This window comes from Mastigoproctus giganteus, chromosome 1 (genome assembly GCF_048544385.1).
Source record: "Mastigoproctus giganteus isolate SK-2022 chromosome 1, ASM4854438v1, whole genome shotgun sequence".
In the NCBI taxonomy this organism is placed as follows: domain Eukaryota; kingdom Metazoa; phylum Arthropoda; class Arachnida; order Uropygi; family Thelyphonidae; genus Mastigoproctus; species Mastigoproctus giganteus.
The window spans coordinates 93263313-93277956 of record NC_143575.1 but is presented as its reverse complement, the minus strand read 5'-3'; the positions used below and the strand labels follow the sequence as shown (position 1 = coordinate 93277956).

Below are 14644 nucleotides of genomic sequence, written 5' to 3'. Positions count from 1 at the left end.
CAGAATTTTTTTTTAAATACATTACAAGCAAACTGTGGCACGTTACTCATTCGTCATTGTTGTAGCACGGACGTGTGCTGCCTTGCGCCAGTGATCATCCATCAATAAAACGGTTGTCTCCAGGATTGGATGTATACGCATGCCTTTCTGGCGATTTAATGCCTTAGGGTTGTTCATTATGTTTAGTGACTCTAGCCATAGGCGGTGGCGAAAGTGTCGCGCGTGGTCCACTATCTCAAAGTCGCGCTTGGGGTCAAGATCGTGGTTGGTAGCCCAAAAATGTTCTGCAAGCGCGGACTGGTCAGTTTCGGCAAGCCGGATTGCTCTGTCGTGTTCCGTGAGGCGATCCTGGAGACGTCTCGATGTCTCACCTACGTAGCAACTGTTACAGGCCCTACAGGTGATACGGTACACTACATTGCTGCGTAAGACAGGTGTGACAGGGGTCTTCACACTGGAGACAAGTGAACGTAGGTTCCTACCTGGTAATTGTACACATTTTATGTTGTAACTTCTCAGGATCTTCGAGATACGTCCTGACACTCCTGGATAGTACGGAATGTAGGCGGATGATATGCCGACTTGCTTCGGAGGTCTTGGGTTGGAAGTAAGCTCTTGTGCCTGTAACAAGCATCTGTTTAGTACATGGGATGGATAACCGCATCTGGTTAAGTCCGCCTTCACACGGGAGATCTCGTTACGTCTAATTGTGTCGGTGCTGGAATGGCTCCAGGCCCTGGAGAACAGGGTGCGGGCAGTGCTATTGAGATGGCTTGGAGCGTGGCCGGACCCGTAGTTGGTGAATTGACCGCACCACATGGGTTTGCGGTAAATCGCCAGAAAGGCATGCGTATACATCCAATCCTGGAGACAACCGTTTTATTGATGGATGATCACTGGCGCAAGGCAGCACACGTCCGTGCTACAACAATGACGAATGAGTAACGTGCCACAGTTTGCTTGTATGTATTTAAAAAATTCTGTCAGTTGAGAAAGGGACACGAGTTCCGAAAGCTTCTGGAAATATTTTATTTTATTTTATTTTACTGGGTATACTTTAAATAAATATCTGTTAAACTATGGACCCCAGTACTCCAGGCCCATTTGTCACTATTCGATCACTTTATGGCCATAATACCTACAACGATTGTGCACAGTTGCAAAAATGCTTCCTCTCAATAGCTCGCTACAGGCAACATTTACGCTTCGCCCACAGATGCAAAAGCAATCGAATTATACCTAAAGGGTTCCGATACAAAGCCCCGTTCCACAACTCTCATATGGATCGTGCCTGCTTTAACTTCAGCCTGCGCACGTTAAATTTATGGATATCCCATCTCCACCATGAAATCAGGAACGCTGACTACAACAAGTCCAGACTGTTACAACATATACAAGGTAAGGTCTCGCCTATTGTATTTACAAACCTTATACATACCATCTGCCATCGGGCTAGTCAGACCTCGGATACCTACCGTTTACGCCAACAGCGCAAGTTCATAAACTTGAGCATAGAAACTAACTCCTTAAAGACGAACACTCGTTCAGACGACACGACTTCTTTCGTCTTGAATCTAAGTAACAAACAACTGTCCAACGAGCAGCTGAGTGTTTTATCAAACGGTATGAAATTCGCCGTTATACCATCGAAACCTCCCATCACACAGCTCGCTATGGGCATAGAAGCCAGTATTACCAACCTTCCCGAAGAAACTGCCAACGAGATCCGATTCAAGACTGCCGCAGTCCTCCGCAACACTCGAAAAACGTGCTCAAACCTCAACCACCGCCAACGTGCCGCCCTGTCATCTATAAGAAAAGACAACTCCATCGTTGTACTTCCTGCGGATAAAGGGCGCCGGACTGTTGTGCTGGACCGATCAGCCTACCGAGAGAAAGCCTTGGCCCTATTACTCGATCCTAACGTATATGAACCTCTACCTGATCCTCCCGTTAAAGTCTTGAAACGTCTGGAAGCAAATGTTAATAAACTTGTCCACGCATGGCTTAAAGATAAGAAGATCCCGACCGCGACTCACCATCTTCTGCGTGGTACTGGCTGTCAACTACCACAATTCTACGGATTACCAAAGATCCATAAACCGGGTATTCCTCTCAGACCTATAGTGTCTTGCTGCAGTGCCCCAACGTATGAACTGTCCAAACACATCGCGAGCCTCCTCTCGCCTCTTATAGGTAATACATCTCACACCGTTAAAAACAGCAGTGAATTCATTAACACCATTAAGGACATTTCAATCCCTGATAACTCTGTCATGGCATCATTTGACGTGGTTTCTTTATTCACCTCGATTCCCGTCCAACAGGCCGTGCACTGCGCCAGAAGGCTCCTTGAGAGCGACTTAAGCCTCCAATCCAGGACGTCACTATCCACTGATGACATCTGTACCGCCCTCAACCTATGCCTCTCTAGCAGCATCTTCACCTTTGAAGACTCACTCTACAAACAAGTACATGGCACTGCTATGGGTGCCCCTGTCAGTTCCGTAGTAGCTAACATCGCCATGGAAGATCTGGAGAAGCAGATACACCAGAACCCACCTACACCTATTACAACGTGGTGTAGATATGTCGACGATATTTTTACCATAATACCACGTGGTTCTGAAACGGTACTACTAGAATACCTCAACTCTCTATCCAATTTCATCAAGTTTACCGTAGAATCAGAGGTGGACGGTTCGCTCCCGTTTCTGGACGTGCTAGTGCATCGCGTAGGCCCACATCTAGAGACCTCAGTTTACCGCAAACCCATGTGGTGCGGTCAATTCACCAACTACGGGTCCGGCCACGCTCCAAGCCATCTCAATAGCACTGCCCGCACCCTGTTCTCCAGGGCCTGGAGCCATTCCAGCACCGACACAATTAGACGTAACGAGATCTCCCGTGTGAAGGCGGACTTAACCAGATGCGGTTATCCATCCCATGTACTAAACAGATGCTTGTTACAGGCACAAGAGCTTACTTCCAACCCAAGACCTCCGAAGCAAGTCGGCATATCATCCGCCTACATTCCGTACTATCCAGGAGTGTCAGGACGTATCTCGAAGATCCTGAGAAGTTACAACATAAAATGTGTACAATTACCAGGTAGGAACCTACGTTCACTTGTCTCCAGTGTGAAGACCCCTGTCACACCTGTCTTACGCAGCAATGTAGTGTACCGTATCACCTGTAGGGCCTGTAACAGTTGCTACGTAGGTGAGACATCGAGACGTCTCCAGGATCGCCTCACGGAACACGACAGAGCAATCCGGCTTGCCGAAACTGACCAGTCCGCGCTTGCAGAACATTTTTGGGCTACCAACCACGATCTTGACCCCAAGCGCGACTTTGAGATAGTGGACCACGCGCGACACTTTCGCCACCGCCTATGGCTAGAGTCACTAAACATAATGAACAACCCTAAGGCATTAAATCGCCAGAAAGGCATGCGTATACATCCAATCCTGGAGACAACCGTTTTATTGATGGATGATCACTGGCGCAAGGCAGCACACGTCCGTGCTACAACAATGACGAATGAGTAACGTGCCACAGTTTGCTTGTAATGTATTTAAAAAAAAAAAAAAAAAAAAAAAATTCTGTCAGTTGAGAAAGGGACACGAGTTCCGAAAGCTTCTGGAAATATTTTATTTTATTTTATTTTACTGGGTATACTTTAAATAAATATCTGTTAAACTATGGACCCCAGTACTCCAGGCCCATTTGTCACTAAGATAATCTATAATTTTCATTTCATTATGGTTTCTGGGTACACTTTACCTTACGGATTAAAATCTGACGATTTTAATCCGTTCTGCGTATTACTATACTCCGAGTTCAACCCCAACCTTTTAGGTTATGTAAAGTGATTGTACAAATTGTGTCAAGGCAACCGTGACTATGAGGTAATGTATATCGTGTGCATAACTTGTGTTTATTTTATGTTCGGCTTGCTGTTTTTCTGTATGAAAAGCTCGAATTTTTGAGAGAAAAAAATCATGTAACCTTCACCCTATTTCAGAGTGTGAAAATGTCTCTCTCTCTGGTAAAGTCATCCGTTCCAAGACAGTAATGAGGCATAAGTAAGGCAGATTCCATGACGAATGTTTCTGTGTGTATATATATATATATATACAAATATATACCCTGCTGTCTATTAAGTTCAAGGTTGATAGTCTTTCATTGCAGCAATTTACAACTCTCATATGATAATTTTTTTTCAGACTATTGTGGCCTTCAAAAAATTGATTCACTCTTGCAAATATCTGAATTTTATTACCTTATAAAAAAGTGATGCTTTAGAATTCCTAAACTCACTACTCTCTGAAAGATTGTTTTATTTTACAACACACCTCAACATCTTCGAGTGAAACGTCAGAGTTGCAGATTCCGGCAGGTGATCTCCCTCTCTCTCTCCGATCTTCCTTTTACTGCCCTTCTCCATCCCTTTATTATGAATAGGCAAAACATCATTTGATAAGCAGATGCCATTAAGTGGGTGGTCATCAAACTGATGATTATCAACAAGTTATATCACATCCAAAAATTCTCTTCATAAATCGTTCAGACTTTGAATAGATAATTTCTATAAACAAAGTTTAGTTCATATTCAACAAATATTGTGTACAATTAAGATTAAAGATATTCCCTCAATACCTTGTATATATTGGAGTTCAGCTTCCAACCAGGGTTTGGAATGGAGCAAAGCGCACCGGAACATCGTTCCTGTTCATCACACACATTTGAAATGTCATGATATAATTTTGTGTCGCCTTAGAGGGTCATCCTGTAATTGGGCAAAGAGAGGGAAGGGAGTATATTTGAGTTATGTAAATTATCTGTATATTACACACTGGCGTTGACAAACTTTGGCAGAGACCGCCTAATATAATAAATAAAAAAAATTAAGTAATGTACACCACTTGATTATCAAAATTCAGATATTTTATTAATGAACGTTCTGTAAAATATACCATTTCGAACACATCCTAACCTAGTGATCCGCGAATCAAAATACGTTTGCGTCATTATATTGAGCTGTGAAACCCAAAACGTGGCGGCTACCCTGACTGAAAAGCAATATTTACACAATAAAGACTTCGCATTAATAAAAGCACGCGACGTCTACGACATATGATTCATTCATGCGTTCTTCAAGGTACAAAGTATGGGCTACTGCTGCGCCGTCAAAATTGAAGCCCATCTTTTCAAATGAACACTGAATAATCAGATGAATTTCATATAAACATCACTGTGCCAAAGAAACTGCTACTGTTGAGTACGGAGCAGTATAATCTAATGAACAAAAAAAAAAAAAAAAAAAAAATCATCGGACTAGACATTCGACAACACCGAAGGTGTATGCTAGAATCATCTGGGCTCCAAACTTCCGGGACAACTGTTTAATAAAGAAATTCCATGTACTCTGCGATCTTCTCCCAAACTGCCATTCTACTTCTAAAGGCTCCTTATTCCACTCCAAATGAGGCAATACATTCAAGATGTAGATGCGAACCCACTAAAATTTGTGTGTCAAGCAATAGTAAAGAAAAACTCTAAATCATTCGAAAAGCAAAACAATTAGGAGCAGTGACCTAAAGGACTTTTCTAGTCTTCATGATTGAAATTGAAATTTATGCTCTTATAAGTTGGATTCAGTTTATCTTTTGGCAGGCTAATATGCTTTAAACCGAAAACGGTTTATTAACTTTTTAAGACGATATCTGCTGAATGAATTTCTTTTATAAAGTTAATGTTCATTTAATGTGTACTGTACAATGTATTTTCGACTTCTATTTTCCTCTTCTATTTGATTATGAAGGAAGCTAATAGTTAGCAAAGATGGCACGATTTATAATAAAATATTGGCCCATTTTTCCTAGATGTAATTTAAAGGCAAATTATTATATGCAGCAATGCGAGCAACTATTTCAAATATGAGAAATTCAGACATTTTAACAATTCAAGGCTGTGGCCGAGTTGTCAGTTACGGAGTCATATTATGTCACATGCTTCATCTGCAGAAGCAACAAAATATGTTATCCCTTGCAATGCTGCAAATTGTAAATCATTATACGCGTGAAATTCCTTTTGTTCAATAAGACTGTTCTTCAGCATACACAGATTTTTTTAAAAATTTTACTGTATACCTTTTTATACGGTGCCTAAATAGGCTTTAGGTCGATTTTAAGTTGAATTTGATTCTAAATGATAAGTAAAGATAGTTATTGAGGGATTTTCAGGACGTTTCCAATAGGCACCAGGTATAAATAAGAGAGGTGGCCAGGTGACATCTGGAGTCAAGTAACTACAACAAAGGGTAACGAAATTTGAAGCCACTAACCAGAAAGAAAGCATATGCATATGACGAATAGCATTCCACTCCCTATCAAACAGATTACTAGAGATGAAATTACGAGTTATATGCTTTGTTAAAATCTTTGTTAATACTTTGTTAAATCTAGCCTCGGTATGTAAGTATAAATTAATGCGTTTCTCATGTAATTTTGTTCACGTCAGCTAATAAACTGATATTTAATTAATTAATCATTTCTATTCTTTCACTGACTAGGATGAGGATTGCGTGTCTGTGAAGACGCTCAATCCTGCAAAACAACATTATATTTTGTATGTAAACAAGAAGTCACAATAACTTTGGTAACACGATATCCAAGTTAAAGGAGAGGTAATTTATAATGTGACATATTGTTCTAAATTCCCATATGATTGTTTAATATAAACCAGTTGGAATACTAATACAGACCGTCTGGTTATCATACTGGTGATCTCTACTCTTGTATAGCAGTGTGTACTCATTTTCTTGTAGACCTTTTTTCTTCTCTCTCGAAATTTCTTGAACTGATGCAGTCCTATTATTTCTTCAACTGCGATTTTAAATATGCTGTTCAAACAAGTGGAAATTTATGCGTTTGTCAATTACGCGGTTATGTCGCAGTTTCCTGAATATCCCACTTTGGCAATGACGCCAAGAAACACAACTGAACCGCAGAACTTGCTATTCAGGAATTAGGAGCTGACAGTTGTCCTCGTTTTGTTTTCGTGTGAGGTTTGTTTGGAAATATTCTGACGTACGTAAAAAAATACTGCGTAGTAATACAACTCAGGTCAACAAAACTTGGACAAAACATGTATGTATGCTACTTGTTTACAAGACATTTCTAGCCACAGGAAGCAAACTATTTCTAGAAATGATGACAAATATAATCTAACATGATTACATCACTAACAGTCATAAGAAAACGAATTCACGAATTCATTATGATAAGGTCATCTCAGGCAATTTTCCATTCAGTTTCTATATTAGGAGCATGTTCGGTGATCGATTGGATTAACCAACAATATATCAGTTCAAGACGTGAAATTTTTTTCGTTTCATTTGTACAACAGGAAAATTTAGCTAAAAGCTTCTATAATATGTATAAATATAAGTTTATAGGTAAGATGTACCGCTTTTACTAATTGCGAGTCTTGATGGGCAAATAGAGTGGAACTAAAAGCATGAAAATTGAAAGAATGTGAAAAAGTGCACTTTTCTTGGAAGGTTCCAAGAAATTTGTCATTACTGAAAAATAAAGCACGTGAAGGACATAAAGATGTCTTAATTTTTATATTGATAGAATTTTGTCGAATTATATCTTTCATTTAAGCTTATTTTTTAAAAAAAATGTTAAATCGGTTTACTTTTCAGTGTTGTGTAAAAGGTAAACTTAAACTTTCTGAAGTTGCATTATTAACTTTAATGATACCGTTTCGAAGTTCCTCCACTACGACAGATGGAAGTTTATTCCAACTATCAACCATCCGCTGGCTAAAGGCGAATTTCCGCACATCTATTCTACAACTGTCTTTCCTCATATTTGAATTTATATCCCCTCAGGTGAGTGATCTAAGCAAGAGGAAGAATCTCATTAGCATTGAGCCTGCTCAATCCATTCAAGGCCCTATACACCTCAATTAGATCACCTCGCAGGTGCCTAGTCTCCAGAAGCTGCCATTTGCAGAACTTAAGCCTTTACACCAACCTTTTGTTCCACTCACCAATCTCGTTGCCCTTCTCTGTACTCGTTCCAGAAGCTCTACATCTTTCCTAAAATGAGGATTCCAGACCTGTATACAATACTCAAGGTGGGGGCCTGACCATTGCCTTATACAAGGGGACAATCACCCCCTTATCCCTGCTAGCAAAATTCCTGTATATCATTGGCAAGGAACCATGAGCAGCCTTTTTGAACTGCTCAGAAAATTTCATATATGACTGCACAATCAGTGGGGCCTGACCATTGCCTTATACAAGGGGACAATCACCCCCTTATCCCTGCTAGCAAAATTCCTGTATATCATTGACAAGGCACCATGAGCAGCCTTTTTGAACTGCTCAGAAAATTTCATATCTGACTGCACAATTACCCCAGCACAATTATTATTATTTGTCAGAATAAATTCGAGTCTTTTTTTTCTGCGTTTGTTCAAATATTACAAAACGTAATATACAAACACAAACAATATTTTGTACGTGTATGCAAATATTACAGAATTAATGGAGAGCTGGTCCTTCGTTAATAGCGATGACAGCGGAAATCCCTTTGGCAACGGTTATACAACATTATGGAAATGTATACCGGTACGCTACAGATATTCCTGTCGATGTTAGTCAATTCCTGTAAGAATATACTCTGAGTTTCTCAAACTCGTCGGCATCTCTTGTTGTTCTCTGATATATTTTTATAAATGAAAGACTAGTCACTAAACTTTCATCGTTTATACTCGAATATGCATCATATTCGAGCATATTTTCAAGAATATGTATCACTCAATAAAAAAGGTCAACTCGCTTAGTAATTCTCAGATTTACGTAAGACATAAATCTGAGATTTATGTCTTACGTAAATCTGAGAATATCTTACATAAATCTGAGATTTATGTTTTACAGCATTAATAGTATATCCACTAGAAGCAAGTTATTTCTGTTGACGACTCAACAGAAACACTTGTGACAGATGTGTGTGCCTAATTATTTTCTGTAATAATTATTTTCTGTAATATGAACAGTTAAGTTCTAATCGAATTACGTTCCAGCAACCTTTCATATCGGGATGGTGGCATATTTTGTCATTTATAAATCAATCCATACTAGTTTTACAGTTTAGTACAGCAAATATCATCACTAGAGGGAGCTCGCAAACTTTTTCAGGAAATAAACTAAGCGATTCTGAGATTTTAATACCAAATTGCATAAAATGCTGAGGACGTGTTTTAATTATTGTATATTATTATATGAATAGCATACTGTCTGAACCTTAAGAGGAGTTAAAATTTCTCTGCAAATATAACTTGACAAATACAGTTACTGCTTTTTGGCAAACGAAGTCTAGGTGTTGCATTCACACAGGAAGGGAATTTTGTCACCGAGGGAATAATGTGGAAGACAACATTAAACCCTTGAAATGCCAGGGCTATCACAAGAACGGACTAACTTTTTGAATTCAGAAGTTCTATTTAAAGAAGTCGGGCACATCATAATTTTTAGACCAGTAGGAGTTAGTAGTTGTCATGTCGGCTAAACAATGGATGAAACCAGGAATTTTCTACTGGAATATATTTTAGTTTTACTGGAACTTTTTTCATACACAGCTTGAATCTTTGATAAGTATCCATAATCAAAGTAATAAATCATCCGCTCACAGGTTCAGTCCTTTTTCATGAGTCACATAGAGGCCACAGATATTTCTGAGATTTTACACAGAATATATGGGAAGAGGGTAGGGCAGGGTTCAACAAACTTTCAAAACAAGCGAAAATCAGTGGGGATGCGTTCATAAACACGGAGTTATCGTTCAGAATCGAGAGTAATTACGATACTTTTTGAATGAATCGCTTTTGGATAATTACATTACATTTGTTTTATTTTGCACTAATTATTGTTGGGAGTAGTACTATTATCTTAGTACTACTTTCAGAAAGAAACTTAAAGAAACTTTCAAAGGTTCTTTAAACTACAGAGAACAAAAAAAAAAAAAAAAAAAAAAACCCCTATTATTTTTAGGCCACCCGAATAATTAAATTCATCTTCCGTGCAGTGTCTTATGTCTGTTAATCGCGTGTGTTCTATGGTCGATTTGTCTGTTTTTCTGAACGAAAACCCCTAGTTTCTGAGGGTGTAGATAGCAAAATCTTGCCTAAGACCGACTAACTCGGCCACGGAGTGAAAAAAGCTCATTAAAGTTCCTTGCGTCATCGACGGAATTCGAACCCGCGCCTTTTCCATCGGGTGTGGGGAGGACGGTGACGATACCACTGTGCCCGCGCAGACAAAAAATACCGAGAACAAGCCAAACAGAAACAAATAGCATCTAACTTGAAGAATAATAGCAAGTCTTTCAAGCATGGTTTTTTTCCATTGGGTTCTTCAATCGCCTGGGATTCCATCTCTCGTAATTTATAATCAGACTGAACTTTTATTAGTAATACGGTACGGCATACCAACTTCAGGTTTGTGTCTCAAAGTACATGCATTTGAACCTAATTCAGTTTGTCCATAAGCATTATTAACATTATAATTCTGATGGTATGAAGTATGTCATAGTAGAACCAGAATTTCCTTATCAAATAAACAATATTATTCTGTTCCTGTAAGAAATAATCTAATAATCTTATAATTACTGTCTATAAAAAGGAGTTCATTTTTAAAGTGAAGAGAAAAGAAAAACACTATGATATTAATACATATGAACAATTTTACTATAAAACATTAAGCTTAGTAATTATTGTTATTATACCATTAAATTCTTTACAGAATTAGAATTATAAGCGACAAAAATTTTTCAAGCTGCAATATAATTTTCCAGTCGTGTCAAATGAACATTTATTAAAATCAATTTTCAGATAATTTAACACATTTATCAATTTAACAAGCAAATTTAAAAAAAAAAAAAAACAACAATCGCAGAATATTTCGAAAGAGAAATGAACCTATCTCTGGTAAAACACGAAACCAAACGTTTCAACTTAGAAAAATTCAAAGATTAGTAGCAACGCCAACTTACCTGACCATAATTCTTTTGTAATTTTTCAGCATTTATTTCCGTCTGTGAGAGCACCTCCGACAGATTCTTAACCCCCTCTCGTACTTGTCCGTTAATGAGAGAAATTTCTTTCCGAAGGAGATTAATGTGAGCCTTCTTACAGTCAATGCACACTTTCTTTTCACAATGAGCACAATTTTCCAGTTTTGCTCTCTCTTTGCACATTGCACATCTCTGCATACACGGTGGCGGCTCGGGATCTTCTCCATTCATGTCATTACGAAGCTCCAGGAATCGGACTAGGGTGACATTGTTGGGGAACGACTGTAATCCTTGGTAGGGAACACGATGCTCTGCTCCACACTCTGGACACTTGACTTGGTGACGACCATGATCGAGCAACTTCTCCAAACATGGCTCCATGCAAAATGTGTGATGACAAGGTAAAAGTTTCGGGTTCCGAAACCGATCTGAACACTGACCGCATGTCAGCAACTGGTCCATCTGTCCCCATACCGTATTCATCTTTAAAAAAAGATGGAGACAATACAGAGACCTTTAATATAGCATAAAATCAGACAAAGTTATTCACACTCTTTCTTCTCTTTTGTTCCGGTTTCGTAAGCGAATATCTTATCTTTGACTATATCGCCCACAAAGTTCTCTTTTTGTTTGTATGGCATTAAACGTGGCAGTGAGGCTGCGAAGTGACGGAGAGACTCTTGGCTTCTCGTATACGTTCGTTCCACCCTATTCTCAACTTGCATCTGTTTGCATGGCGCCAAAGTGTGTACGGTTGCTATGGTGATAGTGAACCATGTTTTGGCTAAGATTTAAACCTGGAAGGAATAAAAATTAGAATGTTAGTTACGTAATTAAAAGCTAAGCAAAAATAACTATGATTGCGAAATATTCAACTAAAATTCTTGAAAGCACAATAAAGAATATTAGGCGCATGCGTATACGATAAGAAAGTTTAAACAGTCATTAGATATTTCATCTTAAAAATACAGCAGTAACGAGTTTTTTATTATTATAGAAAATCCCTAATTCAGATATTTATAGATATTTATCCGTTCAGATATTTATAGATATTAATCCGCTCAGATATTTATCTTCTTAGGACATTTAGGCTCTTCGTTATCCATCCATTATATTTTGTTCATAAACAGTGCATGTTTATTCATCCTCCTTTTTTATTAGAGTACAAGATCACGACTATTTGGGAATACAGGCCCCAGCATACTATTTTAATCAAAATTTTAATTTAATAAAATTTAATTAATCTTAATTTTATAATTTTTCCCCCTGTATTATTCCTCATCTCTCATATAAATAAACTTATACTACTTTCAATCATGGTCTTTATTTCACCATAGATAAATTTCTTTAGACTTCATAAAACGAAGATTCTAAGGTATAAAATCTTAAATAAGCAGTTCCAAACCGTTTTGAGAATACGAGCTAAGTCAATTCAAACCCGGGAAAGGGGATCCTCCACTGAGAAAATTTTTTGAAAATTATGACGTCAAATACGATGAAAAGATAATATTTTCGCTTTAATCATGATTTGTTGGAGACAACATGAGAGAGAGAGAGAGAGAGAGAGAGAGAGAGAGAGAGAGAGAGAGAGAGAGAGAGAGATTATCATGCAATAAGATGAAAAGCAGCCAACATGAAATAATGAATCTTGACTAGCTGGGCAATAAAATCTAGATATCACAAGTAATAACAATAAATAACTTAAATAAATTCCTTCATGCAACTTCTAAACAACCTAACACATCCTTATATTAAAATCTCACGGGTTGAGTCAAGTTGTTTGAAATGTATATAGAACAAACTAAGATCATGAGACGTTTGTTTGTTTGTAAATTGTGCGAATTGTGAGTTTGTAAATTGTGTGAAGTCTATGATCAGCCTACATGTTTTGCGATCTGACAAATCAGAATTTTAGGGAAGGAAAAGCCATACAATTCTAGCCTGAGACCGATTAATCCGATCTAAGCATTTTCCTACTCTGAGAAAGAAAGTCTGCGCGGATAGCTCACTAGTATCGTCATCGTACTCTCCACACCGGGTGGAAAAGGCCCGGGTTCGAATCCCGTTGATGACGCGAGGAACTTTAATGGGCTTTTTTCACTCTGTGGCTGAGTCAGGCGTAGATAGCAAGGTTTTGCTATCTACGCCCCACAAACTGGGGTTTTTTTCGTCCAGCAAAACAGGCAAATCGACCAGAGAACACACGCAATTTACAGACACAATACATATATTGATAGAAATTCTGGGTGACTCTAATAAAAATAATTTGAAAAAAAATTTGTGAGAAAGAAAAAGTGAGAGAGCATTTGGTCCGCTAAAATAACATTAACTTCCGATTAACAATATCATAGTAGTAATATATTGTAAATTAAGAGCAAGTGATAGTAAATAACGTTTATTACTTTTTATTAGTGCCGTTCCAGGAATGCAGCAGTAATATTGTTGACATGTTTCATACCAAGAGGGAAAATACTAATATTACAATATAATAAAATATCAAGATTCTAGTTATTTATCCTGAGATTACCTCATATTCAAGATAACTTTCCAAATCTTTCTAACAATGAAATTTAACATTCTTTCCACAGACCAAGTCAGGTGTTCTGGTTTAACCTATCAACAGGAATTAATCCCTAGGTTTATTTAAAGAGAATCCGTATGCAGTACTCTTAAAATATAATAACTTCCTTAATCTATATAGCCCAGTATCCTTATTCTCGTCTTATATCCTTTATCCATATAGTTCTTAATAATTAATAGATCTGAACAGGATAAGAAGACCAAGGAAACAGATTCACATAAGCTATAATTCTTAATAAAACATAATGTTACAAAAATATTTGTATGTCAATTAAATAAACACCTGCGTATTATGTATTGCGTGAAGAACTTTACAACGCTTGAACAGCTTTAACAGAATGGAACAAATACATTTTGTGATTGGGAGAAGTGGATCAATGCGTAACACAAACAGAAGCATAAGCAGGGGAGTATTCACGGGTGGGCAGAAGGGGCATATGCCCCCCTTAACCAAAAATTTGAAATTGAAGAAAAAGAAGGCAGGAGGCGTTCTAAAAAAAAAAACTCAAAACCCTGGTCACCATGCCCTGGTGACCAGGGTTTTGAGTTTTGGATACGCCACTGAGCATAAGTACTAATAAATGTAGGCATGTGAAAAGAACAATAGCTTATCCATTTAGTAGTTGAAAAATATAAATTAATATGGTGGAAACAGTATTAAAATTTTTCGTTTCTTCAGCTACACTCTTCTCACAATCGAAGAAATGTTTCCTCTTTGCTTCAACGCAATATCCGTGGAACTGAAGTTTTTAGCTACCACACTGGATCCACTCGGACATTTCTGCGAATGGAAACGGTGAGTTCGAATTCTGTGAACGATGCGAGAAATTTTTATAGGTTTTTTTATTCAACGTGGCTAGGTTATTCGGTCTCAAGCGAGGGTGGTACAGCTTTTACACCAGGAAACTAGTTTTTCATCTAGAAAAACGACCGACAAATACAGGCAATTACAGACACATATACTGACGCCTCAT

At 38.0% G+C, this 14644-nt stretch overlaps 1 protein-coding gene across 3 annotated transcripts in view; it reads right to left on the bottom strand.

The window, feature by feature from the left end:
• LOC150090995 (uncharacterized) overlaps nt 1-14644 on the bottom strand; it is a 94030-nt gene that overhangs the window by 29939 nt on the left and 49447 nt on the right. For all 3 annotated transcript variants that reach the window (XM_090373809.1, XM_090373828.1, XM_090373819.1), the window contains exon 2: nt 11070-11887. In XM_090373809.1, the coding sequence (XP_090229935.1) occupies nt 11070-11573 (504 nt within the window). In that variant the 5' untranslated portion in view covers nt 11574-11887. The remainder of the gene's footprint in view (nt 1-11069; nt 11888-14644) is intronic.